The sequence below is a fragment of the Primulina huaijiensis genome, chromosome 3 (genome assembly GCF_012295235.1).
Source record: "Primulina huaijiensis isolate GDHJ02 chromosome 3, ASM1229523v2, whole genome shotgun sequence".
In the NCBI taxonomy this organism is placed as follows: domain Eukaryota; kingdom Viridiplantae; phylum Streptophyta; class Magnoliopsida; order Lamiales; family Gesneriaceae; genus Primulina; species Primulina huaijiensis.
This window is the reverse complement of record NC_133308.1, coordinates 23,340,777-23,354,942: the sequence shown is the minus strand read 5'-3', so window position 1 is coordinate 23,354,942 and position 14,166 is coordinate 23,340,777. Positions and strand designations below refer to the sequence as shown.

Genomic DNA, 14,166 nt, shown 5'->3' with positions numbered 1-14,166 from the left:
GTTATGATTCATCATTTAGCATATATATCATGTGTTGAGTGGATGAGATCACTACCAATATGAGTAGCATTTACCGAGCTCGCGAGGTTAGTGAAGGTGTTATAGTTTATGGGTTATTTAATGAATCACAGGTTTACTTAACTGGTAATAGCTTTGTTTGGAAACCTTTCATGTTGTGCAATAAGTATTAATCTTAATTAATTAATTGGTATAATTTCATTAATTTACTTTGCAATATAAGTTTCCTAATTAGTTTAATTACTGAAATATGAAAAAATTTACATAAAATCTGGTTTAATTACATCAAATAAATAATTAAATCGTTGGGTGGGTTTTTTTTTTTTTTTTTTTTTTTTAATTTTAAGAGAACCATTGTTTTTTAACACAAAAAAGTACTTCACATGCACTTGTATATGTTTACTGAATTTTGAAGGGTAAAGTCCCTTGACCAAGTGTAGGATCTATATATAGTACCTTTGCCTTTGCAGTTTTTATACAAAAATTACAATTAATGATAATAATTTGACTTCAATCTTTTAAATCTTCTAATAATTCAAGTGTCACATGTTTCTCACTCTCCTAGCAAATATTAAATATAGTTTAAATCTATCCTTTAAAATATTTTTGTCTATGCATTGCCTTAATAGTTGCACCAAGCTAGCTAGTTACTTTTAATCCAACATGTGACGTGGTTCTCCAAATCAGTGTTCTAAAAAGCGTCCCATAAGACCGTTTAGGTGGTGGCCCACTATCTCAATTTTTAGAAAAACGATGTCTCTGAAAGCTGTTAAAAAAATCGACTACCTAGGCTCTTCAAAATCCGCCTAGGCAGCCGCCTAATTTAATATATAAATTTTTAACATTTTATTTTTTTAAAAAAATATTGTTCGACATATTTTCAATCAATTTGTATCAAATAAAGATACATAATATATCATTGTTTTTGAGTTTGAATTCGATATTGAAGAATTAGTGAAGAAATATGGAATTGAATAAGAAGTGGGTGATTATATGTCTGTTTTTTAGAACATTGTTCCAAAAAATATTTTTTAAATGTTATTAATATATTCATTAAAGTTTTTCTTACTGCAGGCTTTGTGTTTAGGCGCTAGGAAGTAGGTGGCCGTCCTATCGCTTTTTAGAACACTGCTTCGAACAATATTTTTGAAATGTAATTAATCTATTCATTAAAAGTATTTCTTATAATAACAAAATTAGTTATTCCACTAGTCTTTTAATTTTTTTATTTTTTTAATAACGATTCTCTTAGTCATTAAGATAATATTGTAAGGAGCACAAGTGATTAATTGTGTTGCATCACGAAATATAAATAAATAACAAGTGGACTTTTGAAATTAAATTTATGGCATTTAAAAAAAAAATTAAAACTCGAAGATATCAAAATTATAATACTTTTTATGTATACTATATTGAAAAATTTTATATGTGATCGATTGTTTTTAACTGATGAAAGCCCATATTCAACGTCGTGTTTCTTAAAAATTGTCATTCAACACGGTCATATGCCTTAGACATATCGATTACAGTTGAATGTATATTTTTTTTATTACAACACACGTGAAAGGATGGATCGAACCCGGGGAACCAGCTTATCTGGCGGGAGTGAGACTATTGGGCCACAAACCCGATCTCACAGTTGAATGTATTTGGGAGAGTAGATATGCTAAATAAATTTTGTGCAGTACAATATTTTCATGTAGGCTTGACCATGACTTAAAATTCATGGATCCAAATTTAAAACTCATGTTTTTTTTTTGGTTGTTGTTTGTAATGGTTAAGAGTTTGTTATAATCAATCATAAGTTCGAAATTTTATCTTAAATTTAGGGTTTTAATGTAAGATAAATTGGCATGGAAGGATAAAACACAGTTTTTTTTTTTTTTTATCCAGATAAAACTTGTGGTTTTGGTTAAGTGAAAGTGGGCATTATAAAAATAATAATAACAATAATAGAGTAAGTCTCTTGTGAGACGGTCTCACGAATTTTTATTTTTGAGACGGATAAACCCTACCGATATTCACAATAAAAAATAATAATTTTAGCTTAAAAAGTAATATTTTTTCATAGATGACTCAAATAAGATATTCGACCCACGAAATTAACCCGTGAGACCGTCTCACAAGAGTTTTTGTGATAATAATAATTGTATGCTGGAAATTGGAATTAATGATCGAGTGTTTTTTTTCTAATTTATGTAAATTAAATTAAGGGGTTTTTGTTTTTATCATATTACCGTAGTTTTTTTCTTTTTATCAAAACTATAGTGTTTTGTGACAATTTATCAAATTATTGTAAAAAACGAATAACAACACTCCATGCTGCCCTGCCCCCGCAAGAGGCAGGTCAACTGAGATTTTTTTAATATTTTTCTCCCCCTTAAATTATTAAAGATATTAGTTGTAATAATTTATTCCTAATATTATTGTTGTATTTAGTAAATAATACTAATATGATTTAAAATTTTAAAATTAATATAGTATTTATTTATTATAGTAGGTATTAGTATTTTTTTTCATTTTACTATCTTAACTTTAGTATGTGAAATTAAGAAATATCAATTTGGATATTAATTGTATTATTTTTAAATTTAAATTATACATGTATTAAAATTTGAAAAATTAATTTTATTATTTTTAAAATTAAAGTGTACATGTATTAAATTTTGAAAAATAAAATATTCAGTGTTTTTGTTAATTTTATTATTATTAATTTTTTTATGTTATCATAATATAATTTCATCTTTTTATTTATTTCTCAATATTAATTTTTATTTATGAAATACATTATGTAATTTGTTAATAAACCATTATAAATATTTTTGGAACATATAATTAAGTCCATAGATTTAAAAATATCATTTAAATATTTCTCAAATAGTATTTAAATTAGAAAATAAAAACATATATACCTCAATAACTAGAAAGTTGTGGATGATTTGATTAACTGACGATTAAATCTTCCATTTTTCATCAAACTATCGACGACAAAAAACGAATGATTTATAAAAAAAATTGAACAAAGTAGTATTTTATTTTATTATTTTTAAAAAATATATGTGTCGCTATTGTCCATGTCGAAAATATAATTTATAAATTTTTTATGTCCCGCCTCTTAATTTTATTATTATTATTATACTTTAATAACAAAAAAAAAATGTTTGATAAAACAAAAATAAAAGAACGGTACTCTGATTAAAAAACAAAGAGCAGATTTCTTGTGAGACAGTCTCACGAATTTTATATATGAGACAGATCAATTCTATCGATATTCACAATAAAAAGTAATACTCTTAGCATAAAAAATAATATTTTTTTATGTATGAACCAAATAAGAGATTCGTCTCACAAAATACGATCGACGAGTCTTTTTCAAACAAGNAAAAAAAAAAAAAAAAAAAAAAAAAAAAAAAAAAAAACCTAATTTAAGGAACTCGAGCAAACCCGACTGTGCCAGCAGCTTCGTTTCTACTCTGCACGCGGAAGAATTCCAGCCACTTTGCGCTTCGAATCTCGTTCGATTGAGAGGTGAGTAATTCGAACCCGATTGTGCATCGTATTGGTCATGTTGATTTTGGTTTTATGGGGCGATTTTCTCTTTGAATCTTTTAGGTAATTGTGACGCCCTTTTTAATTGATTGTATCGCTTGTGTTCTGTTTGGTTCAGGTTTTCAGTTTTATTGAGTTTCTGTGATTTGGAAATTTTACTGCAAAAAGGGTTTTTTAATATCTTGTCGCCATGTCTGTGACGGCGGGGGTCAGCGATACTGTTATTACAATTAGGGACAAACTTAGGGGGAAAATTGGGCAGACTAAGGTGAAAAGATACTGGCCTGGGAAAGCTCCGGAGTGGGCAGATGACAATGATGAAGAGGGGGATATTCGAACGGGAAAGGCTGCTGCCCTCGAGAGGGCTTTTCCGAGTCATGAGGGTGCAGATATCGTGCGAAAGGATGATCCTAGGTTGCGGCGGTTGGCTGAGAGTAGGTTTGATAATCGTGATGAAGTGAGGGAAGATCATAGGCGGATAAGGCAGGCAGAGATTGTTTCAACAGTAGAGGAGGAGAACAGGAGGCAAGAACGGTTGGATATGGAGGAGGACGATGAGGATGCGTTGGAGGAGAGGAGGAGGAGGATTAGGGAGAAGCTGTTGTTGAGGCAACAAGAGGAGGCGGCCCTTATGCCGGAGGAGGAAGAGGAAGAAGTGGAGGAAGAGGAGGAGGAGGAGTCTGAATACGAGACGGATTCGGAAGAGGAGATGATGGGTATTGCTATGGTAAAGCCTGTCTTTGTCCCAAAATCTGAAAGGGATACGATTGTGGAGCGTGAGAGGCTCGAGGCTGAAGAACGGGCACTAGAGGAAGCGGTGAAGAAGAGGATAGACGAGAGGAAAAGGGAAACAAAGGAGATTGTGATAGAGAAAATCAGGGAGGATCAGGAGATTCAGAGGAATATTGATTTAGAGGCCAATATTGCTGATGTGGATACTGATGATGATGTGAATGAGGCGGAAGAATATGAGGCTTGGAAAGCTAGAGAGATTGCGAGAATAAAGAGGGATAGGGACATTAGAGAGGCAATGTTGAAGGAGAAGGAGGAGATTGAAAAGGTGAGAAACATGACAGAGGAGGAGAGGAGAGAGTGGGAGAGAAAGAATCCAAAACCTTCTGCAGCGCCAAAACAAAAATGGAGGTTCATGCAGAAATACTACCACAAAGGTGCATTCTTCCAAGCGGACCCTGACGATACTGGCGGAACTAGTGGCACCAGCGATATTTATTCCCGTGATTTCTCTGCTCCGACTGGAGAGGACAAGATGAACAAGACTATATTGCCTAAAGTCATGCAGGTTAAGCACTTTGGTCGTAGTGGAAGGACGAAATGGTCTCATCTTGTAAATGAGGACACTACTGATTGGAATAATCCGTAAGTACTTATTCTTGCACAAGCATCTCATTTGGTTTTGAATGTTCTCAAATTTTTTGTTTGATGGTTGTGATATTTTAACAGCATTCAGGATTAGGCGATTAGCTTTCATGGGTTTTTGGAGTCACAATTGAGTTCCTTACAATTCATGAAATATACTCTAGAACATACACTTTTTTAAAGGATGTAAACAATCCAAACCAAACCAAACAGTATCAGGTTTGAGCTTGATTTGTTTAAAATTGTTTGATGCTCGAGCTCGAGCTCGATTCGAGCTTCTATTATCAGGCTCGAGCTCGGTTTGTATTGAAAGTACTAAGCTCGAAAAAAGCTCGAGCTCGGCTCGTTAAAAGCTCGTTTATCATGTTAATCAAGTCGGGCTCGAGCTTGATTCAATAATAGCTCGTGTATCATGTTTAACAAGCATGACTTGAGCTCGGCTTGTTTTCGTTCTCGTAAAGCATAGAATTGAGCTCGAGTTTGAGCTTTATTTGAGCTTGTTAAAAATTAAATATATCTTTGAACTAATTTTAAATCAGAAATAAAAATATAAATTCATTCATAAATAACCAAAACGACAAAAATAACAACTAAAAAAACATAAACTCATTATATTATTGAACATCTCAAAATAATATATCCAGCATCCAGACAACAAATATTCGTCATACACTGATATCACCATATAAATAAAATTGCAATAATTTCACTCCTTTGATACTCAATTTGCGAGCCTATCATCAAACATGTTTGCGAGCTCACGAGCCGAATATCCTTAGGTTTGAGCTTGGTTTGATTAAATTTCCGAGCTTAAAATCGAACTTGAGTTTGGCTTGATATGATTAACAAACGAACTCAAACGAGATTTTTATCGAGCCGAGCTTCGAATAGATCGCAAACGGTTTGGTTCATTTACATCCCTAACTTTTTTTAATATTGTATTAACTATAATTGACATATCAAGTTGTTATAGACTAAGGTCTAAGAGTCGGGCATTGCTAATGCATACAAGGCATTAAAATTTATTTTAGTACATATATGACTTGAAATAAGATTGTGACTTCATTAATTTGAGTACCTATTCGTACTCAACTGTCAAAGATTCAGTTCGATGTGGAGATGCATGGAAAACTTGTGTGATTCGTCGTTGACCATCGGACTCCTTTTTGGATTAGTTCTGTTAGTGACAAGAGGTCTTTTCAAATTGGGTACAAAACGAACTTGAGCTCTGCAAATCATAAATGTGTTTACAGAAGGCTCTGTCCGTGGTTTGGAAATCAAATGGCAGTTTATGTGCTCGATATCAAGGTTTGATTGTTGCAGATCTTTGCAACGTACTATAAATCTTTCAAATCATGGAAAATTGTTGAATCTGTGCCAGTGCAAATAGAATTTGCCAACTATTAAGAAACTTTGTTATTTTTGGAATTCATTGTATGGGTTTGTTTGCTGAAAACCAGTCAGTAGTTCCGAAACAGGCAGTAAATATGAGCTGATGCTTTATATATATCTGTATTATTTTTCCCTCATATTTTCTAGCATATAAGGTACGTCTTTTGCTTCTCTCATTAAACTTATGTTTATCCCAAACTAAAATTTTAACAATTTACATTAGTGCTTCTTGATTGTTAGCATTTCATTTTCTGCACTGTTGGAAATGTCTTGTAATCCGATGTATGGATTGCATTAATATGCATTATATTGTGGAACAAAAAATGTTTGTCGCTGTTGTCTGCTGTCGGAAGCAAAAAGATAGCATCTTTAGTAATATTATGCGATAGAAGTATTTGATGTAGTTAAATATACCTGGTAGTTAAAAAAATTATTAATGTGATTGGTGACGTTAAATTACTATAAACCCCTTTCTGCAGGTTACTTTCACAAATTTTCTGATCTTGTGTTTTTGTAAAACAAATGCATATAAGCATGCTCCATAAAATTGAAATGTTAGCAGGATACTTGTTTTGATCATTATGGTTTCTTGTAAAATAATATCATAAAAAACCCAGGTGGACCTACAATGACGCTCTTCGGACCAAGTATAATAAAAAAATGGCTGGAATGAACGCACCGATAGCAAAACCTAAAGGAAGCAAGAAACTGAAGGATTGGGAGACACGTTGAGCTCTCCAAGTTTTGAGCATTTCCAGGGAAAGAAACCAGCGGTCTATTTGATATTTAGACTCCTTTGCAAGTAACTTCATTTGGTAAATCTTAGTTCATCAACAATTTGAATTGTTTATACTTCGTCTGTGATGCTCTTGGAAAGAGTTGTGTGTTAGCTTATGAAATCATCTGGAAAATTTGCTGCAGATCTCGTTATGTCCCCTTTGAGCCATTTAACATTATGTTACCATAATAATTCGTCACGGATTTATGTTTTGATGAGTTGAGCTACCCTAAGGCAGGTAGATCTAATGGCCACCATTGGCCCGAATTTTTCTTTTTTTCATGTGGGGTTAAGTACCAACTTCATGCGTTTGAGTCAATCATAACCATTGTATCGGTATGTGGTCGAATGAGGTTATTGGTTACTTTCTCAATCAAGTTTCCGCGAGAATTAGAGAAAAAAGATGTATTAAAAATGTTACAAAAGAGATTATTTGAAATATTTTATATTAGTTGCATGTATGTACAAGGTTGTGAAATATTTTATTTTGGTTCAAAAAAAAATTCGAAATTATAATTCAATTATTTGAAAATTACCTGGCTAACGGAGTGGATTTGGATAAAGAATTTAAATAAAATTCCATAAAATCATTCCACCCGAATCTATTGTATTGTGGTAATGCAATGTTAGTCGAAAGTAATTACTTTTGAAGATATTATGTATTTTTTTATCAATAAAAATATCTCAATAATAATAATATAAAAAATAATCCATCTACATTTAATTAAATGTTTTAGAATATAAATTTATAGTTTATCTATAATTATAAAATCTTAATAAATATTTTTTAAAGTTTTTAATGATAATCTCATCCTAAATAAAAATGTATTCTAAAATAAATATTTTTAAATGTTTATATTTTAATATAATTTTTAGATATTTTACGCTAATATTATTTAATACCAGATAAAATTCAATATGAAATGTGTCAAAGGACGCTAGTGTCTTTTTTCGGTGCGTTTGGTAGGGGTGATTAGGTGAATTTATTTTTTTTAACCCACCTACTAACATATTTGGTAGGGGTGATTATTTAACTAAATTTATCCCTCCTATGAATGATTAGGTTATATTAGGTGTGATAAAATAATCACTCATCACCCCTTATGATTATTTATCTCACTCTTAATCCATCATATTTTTCCAATTTTACCCTTCTCCTAAATTCAAACTCACTATCACTTCCCTACACCGACCGTCGACCGATCACCGCCGACCGACGCCGACACCGATCGACGCCGTCGCCGCCGCTTTCGGCCGGCCAACCACCGTCGACCGCCGCCGCCGCCGAACACCGCCACAAAACTGGAAGAACAATTTTGTCAATTCATCAAAAGATTATTATTTATCTCATTCTTAAAAATCATAACAAACATAATATTATTTTATCCTTATCTATTTCAATCATTCTTTTTATCATTTCTCTCTTAATCATTTTATTATTTTATCCTCCAACCAAACGTAGCCTTTTAAATTTTGAAGCTACAATTATCCAATCAAAGTGAATTTGTATTTATATTTTTAAAATAAAAATATATATAATAATACTTCAAGAAATCAAGATTATCGAGATTAATTTGAAAGCACGACATTTGAAAACGTGGTGACACTTTCATGAAAAATGCCCCCAAATTCAATCAAAATTAGGGTTTCCCTGTTTTTTTTTCGGTGACAAGGATTAAATCAAATCCATGGTTTCCCCTCGAGATTCTCCAATGGAAGAAGCAAATCTTTCGTCCTCGTAAGTTAATCAATTTCCCTCTAAGAATCTAATCTAAATCCCCTCATTATTCTGTGCGAAATTGCGTTACTTTGCGTGGTTTAAGTTCAATTTCGGTTCAGTTTTAACATTATGTGATGACATTTTAAGATAATTTGTAGGCCGAAAAATATATACAAGGATCCAGATGATGGCCGGCAGCGCTTCTTGCTCGAGCTTGAATTCGTTCAATGTCTTGCTAATCCCACCTACATCCACTGTATGTGGCTTTTAGAGCTCCTTGTTCCGTTTTTCTTTTGAAAGCTAAAGAAAATGTTTTTTACTTTGGAAACAGTTTAAACAGCCTGTTTAGTGATGTTTTGTTTTAATCTATGTGCTATTTGTCCAAGACCAAAAATTGTTCTAATTTAGCTATACAAGACGATTTTGGCTATGAAGAATACTTGCTTTTATTGTTTTGATTTCATTGTTCACTTGTGACTTGTTGTTGGGAATCGATTAGAAAGGAAAAGGTGGAGGAAACTAGACCTGAGTATAGCTCGACTTGAACTGTGAACTGAAACTAGCCTGTCTTTGAAAAATCGAAATGAAAATCATGAACTTGCAGTACAATGACAGTTGGAATCCACATTTGAAACCAAAACTGTGTTAACTGCAAAACCGATCTTGAATTCTTATGATCTCGGATATAAACAGGGAATTTAACTTGTATAAAATGATTATTTGATTTGTATGATTTGAGTTGAAGCCTTGTATTTGTTTCTTTTGCTTCAAAAAATGAAAATAGTTATAATATTTGTCCTATGATTATTGATTTGTATGATTTCAGTTCAAGCCTTGTTTTTGTTTCTTTTTGTTCATAGTCCTTGTTTTTATTTCTTTTTGTTCAGACTAACTGATTCAAAATCAATTTATTGTCTGGTAAGGGAATAACTCTTTCAGCTATAAATGTTTGATTTGTGCTCATACTTTGATGCAGATTTGGCTCAAAATCGGTATTTCGATGATGAAGCATTCATTGGGTACCTGAAATATCTTCAATATTGGCAAAGACCTGAGTACATAAAGTTTATTATGTAAAGTCTTCCAAGTTGAAGTACTGCATGTGCTTATGTTAACTTTCGTCTTTCTTTATTGGTGCAAATTTTTCCTTTTTGCATGATTACCATTGTGATATCATTACTTGTTATGTTCTCTGATGTAATAAGTTCGAATATCCTTTAGAATATTTATATCTGACAATGATGCAACAGGTATCCGCATTGCCTCTTCTTTCTTGAGCTTCTCCAAAATCCAAACTTTCGAAATGCAATGGCTCATCCTGCAAACAAGGTGACTTTATCTTTTTTTAAATTCCTTATCATTATTTTCCTTAATAGATTTTGCCTTTACAGATATATAATTAGAGTCTGTATGACTGTATATAGATTGTTTTCTTGATGTATTTTGGTGCAATACTTTACACAGACTGTTAGTCCATTAAATTTTGAAATTTTTTAAAGTCTTTTTGGACCTTTTGGTTAATGAATTGCCCTTTCGTACCTAATGGCTTTTGTTTCGTTTGGAGCTTATAGGAACTGGCGCATAGGCAGCAGTTTCACTTTTGGAAGAATCATAGAAACAACCGGTTGAAGCACATCCTGCCAAAGTCACTTCCGGAACCTACAAGTGCACCGTCAGCAGTTCCTCCTCCAACATTGCCACCTACTACCATGATCACTGCTGCTCCTCCACCTCTTGTTCCTTCATCTGCTGCTAACCAAGTTCCTTCTTCAATGCAATATGGTGGTATTGGCTCAGGATCTGTTTTTGTAAAGAATGATCCAAGAAACAGTGGGATTGATAGAAGAAAGAGAAAGTAACTTATTGTCCTTTTCTTCTTTCTGCCATTAAATAAAATTATTATGACTTCCTGTTTCTTATTAAATTTAGGGGGGTTATACATCTGTTCTGTTCGCGCTATTTCGGTTTTGTATGAATAAAAAACTGATGGTTGTGGGAACTTTTCAAACCGAACGGAGCAGAATTAATTCACAAAAGAGCAGTACTGAAATATGCTGTTTGATTTCAGTTTAAAGCAAAATCTTACTGTTTTTTTTTTTTTTTTTGCATTTTTTCATGTTTTAAACTGAAAATCTTATTATTATTGTTAAGTTTATTTGCTTTTTTTTAATATTTCTGTTTATTTTAAGTAAAAAAATCAACATTATTAGGGAAATTTTGACAGGTTCTCTTTAAAAAATGAGGTAATAAATATGTTGTATACAAAAATAAAAAATTCGGTTTTTGATTTGAGTCAGTTTACTTTTTATGTGGGTTCGGTTCCATTTTGTTTTTTGAACCAGAAAAAAAAAAAAAATTTACGCATCAGTTTCGAATTTGCAAACTGTAACTTGAACTGAAATTTTTTGTCTTTTCTTGGTTTTTTCGACAATCATTGTTTCAGATTGATTTCTTAGTTTTCTGTACACCCCTAAAATTTAGAATTTTTATCATTTCAAGCAGGAAAGATGGGTGATTTCAATATTCTTGTGAAGTAGAAATATCAGTGATCATCAGACGATAATCAACGCATATCCATGTTCAAGAATTGAGTTCGCTACGCTGAGTATGATTGTTATCTAACTTTTCTGTTCTTTCACTTTTTAATTTCTGGTTTGATTGTCTGTGGGATACATTTGTTGAAAAGATATTTTCTCTTTGCTTAGAAGATAAGATGATGTAAAATATTCCCATTTTCTCCTAAAACAGATTTTTACGATTGAGTGATTTATCTTGAAGAATAAACTTGAGGCAACGGCTAATGGATGCTTTTGAATGGGATTCCCAACACAAACCTTTCTTTTTACTTGGCCTTACAAAGTGTGATTTGAAACTGTAAAGCACATGCATTGATATATTGTGTCCTATGAAAGATTATGAAGCTCCTTGTCTAGCTTGTCGGGTGTACTTTAATTGTGTTTAAAACAGTAAATGTGGATCGAAGGGTATTGGTTTCTCCAGATTTGTCTTTGTTAACCAACCTCTTGAAAAAGCTTGCATTTCGCCCCATAACAATATCTTTATCTAGTGAACTGAATGTGAAATGAATGAATCACAGCTTGAAATTGGAAGAAATCTTTATGTATTTGGAATAAGCTGATGTTAAGGATTGTGTCTGCTAATCTATATGAGATGATTCGTAGGCAATCTTTATCCTCGTGTCTATATCAACTAATCATGATTTTATACCTCTCAAGTTCCGGAGTTTGATGTGCTGATAACATATAATCCATCTGACACTAAAATCCTTTCAAGACGAAGTCTATAGTTCCAGATTCTGTTTTAACAAACCACTAAAACGATTATGGAGTTTGACCTGCTAGAATCGCTCAAATCGTTCGAGAGTTTTTGCCCTTTCGTTTTTTAGGGCTTATTTGTGACAAAATCGACGATATTTAGATTTTCGTTCTTCGTAATAACGTGCAATCTTTTAATCTTTTAAATATTTTTAAATACCATTTTAAATTTTAAGATTTTATTTGAAATGAAACGTTGTTGCTTATAAAATTTATTGATAATGTATAGCAAAAAATATTATTTTAATGAAATATTGAACTTTACATAGAAGGGTCGATGTTAACAGTATAAATTTTCTCATTCTTCTTTGGTGGAAAAGATAGGAGAAAGTAAAATCAAAGAAACATTATTATTATTATTATTATTATTATTATTATTATTATTATATAAGAAATAAATGGAAATACTAATAAATTTAATTTATTAGGATGAATACTAAATAAGGCGGCTACGTTTCCATGTTGGCTCACACTTTTCGTAATGACATTGAAATAGTCATTCGGAGGCGACTACCATCTCTCTTTGTCAAATATATTTAAATATAATTACGTAGCATCAAACACTTGCTGTTTAATTGAAAATCATAGACGGACGCATGATCGTTATAAAACTATCAAGTAAAATTAATTTGATATTTCGATTTATTCTTTCAACATTCGACTGATAAATTTTAAAATATCGGTTAATTCGATTCAACTTCTATATTTTCCGACTTCCAATAGAGAGCCCAAATAAATTGGATTCAACCCGACTGGTCATAGGAGATAAGAATGCCCTTGGTGCGGCGAATGGTCGCCGCCACCGTTGCTTCAAATTAATATTGTATATTTTTCTTGATTTTATATTCTGTTTTTTTATCATTTAAAGGATTTTATATTCTAATTTTCTAATACAGAAGATAGCCAGTCGAAACGTCTTAGAAAAAAATATTACATTGCATCAAATTGCCAGCGTTTCGCCGCGTCCCCTGATAGGAACAAAATTAACGAAGAATAAAATATATCTTTAATTTATGTCACATATTTACCTAAAAAATTCATAATTAATCATTAAGAGATTTATTCAAGTAGCGACAAATATATGAAAAAATATAATAATAATTTCAAAATAGTCAACTTGTTGCGTTTGAGTTCATGGAATAGGTTTTTGGGATATACATGCACATTATAATAAAAGTGGGTGAAATTCTTGTTTTATAATAAATTTTGTTACAAGGTTCTTTTTATAACAATTTACTAAAAAAATTAATTTACAAACTAGTTTATGGCCATAATTTTTTTAAAAAAAATACAACAACCAAATGGATTTCAAAAAGTGGTCTTTCTTGGTGAACTTGCCATGCTTTTTTCTATTGATACATCAATCCATTTGTGAAATCCCTTGATTTATAGGATGTCAAAATCATAAATGATTTCTAATCATATAATCAAATATTCTAATTTTAATATCAGTTACACGTGTTGCATTTTGTATATATACAATTATATTTTAAAATATGTCAAACAATTTGGTTTTATTTACTTTTATTTTAAAAAGATGTGATTGAACCACCACCACCTTCCCCATATATCATTAAATTATATTTTAAATACGCGTTTTTAAAATTTTGAAATTGATTTTCCAAAATAATCGAACTTCTGAAGTAATTCGATCTAATCAACTAGTTTGGTTAAAAGTCCACTTTCTAAATTAATTTTTTTTTGGTTAAGAGTAGTTTTATTTGTGAAAAGAGTTTGTTATTTGTCAAGAGAAAATCAAGCAAATATTCTAGAAAGGAATAATTTTACACAAGTGCTTTGAATATAAACTTAATCAGGCATAAGATATTTGGACAAAAAAATTAGCAACTGTCTATATGTATTTTTTATTTTTAATATGTACTTTAATTTATTCAGAAAAAAATAATAATAATTGAAATTTGAGGGGTGAAGAGTTCCAAATTGTCAACACTTCGCCGCGTCCGTAGATAAGAACAAAATATGTAATAATTCACGAA

General features: G+C 31.4%; 2 protein-coding genes across 2 annotated transcripts; both read left to right on the top strand.

The window, feature by feature from the left end:
• The first annotated feature begins 3,430 nt into the window (after positions 1–3,430).
• On the top strand, positions 3,431–7,332 carry LOC140973852 (uncharacterized). Its single transcript, XM_073436946.1, has 3 exons — positions 3,431–3,546; positions 3,686–4,944; positions 6,954–7,332. The coding sequence occupies exons 2-3, from the start codon at positions 3,758–3,760 to the stop codon at positions 7,066–7,068; spliced, it is 1,302 nt and encodes a 433-aa protein (XP_073293047.1). The 5' UTR covers positions 3,431–3,546; positions 3,686–3,757; the 3' UTR covers positions 7,069–7,332.
• Positions 7,333–8,698: 1,366 nt separating this feature from the next.
• LOC140973851 (mediator of RNA polymerase II transcription subunit 31) lies at positions 8,699–11,816 on the top strand. The gene is made up of 6 exons (XM_073436945.1): positions 8,699–8,852; positions 8,993–9,090; positions 9,811–9,907; positions 10,085–10,163; positions 10,406–10,689; positions 11,337–11,816. The coding sequence occupies exons 1-6, from the start codon at positions 8,803–8,805 to the stop codon at positions 11,347–11,349; spliced, it is 621 nt and encodes a 206-aa protein (XP_073293046.1). The 5' UTR covers positions 8,699–8,802; the 3' UTR covers positions 11,350–11,816.
• Positions 11,817–14,166: the final 2,350 nt, after the last annotated feature.

What these genes read in the sequence shown, in the direction of transcription:
- LOC140973852 (XM_073436946.1), top strand. Translation starts at nt 3,758, where the DNA reads ATGTCTGTGACGGCGGGGGTCAGCGATACTGTTATTACAATTAGGGAC. An exon ending in ACTACTGATTGGAATAATCC is followed by an intron (nt 4,945 to 6,953) that starts GTAAGTACTTAT and finishes TAAAAAACCCAG; the next exon opens with GTGGACCTACAATGACGCTC.
- LOC140973851 (XM_073436945.1), top strand. Translation starts at nt 8,803, where the DNA reads ATGGTTTCCCCTCGAGATTCTCCAATGGAAGAAGCAAATCTTTCGTCC. An exon ending in GAAGCAAATCTTTCGTCCTC is followed by an intron (nt 8,853 to 8,992) that starts GTAAGTTAATCA and finishes GATAATTTGTAG; the next exon opens with GCCGAAAAATATATACAAGG. An exon ending in GAGTACATAAAGTTTATTAT is followed by an intron (nt 9,908 to 10,084) that starts GTAAAGTCTTCC and finishes ATGATGCAACAG; the next exon opens with GTATCCGCATTGCCTCTTCT.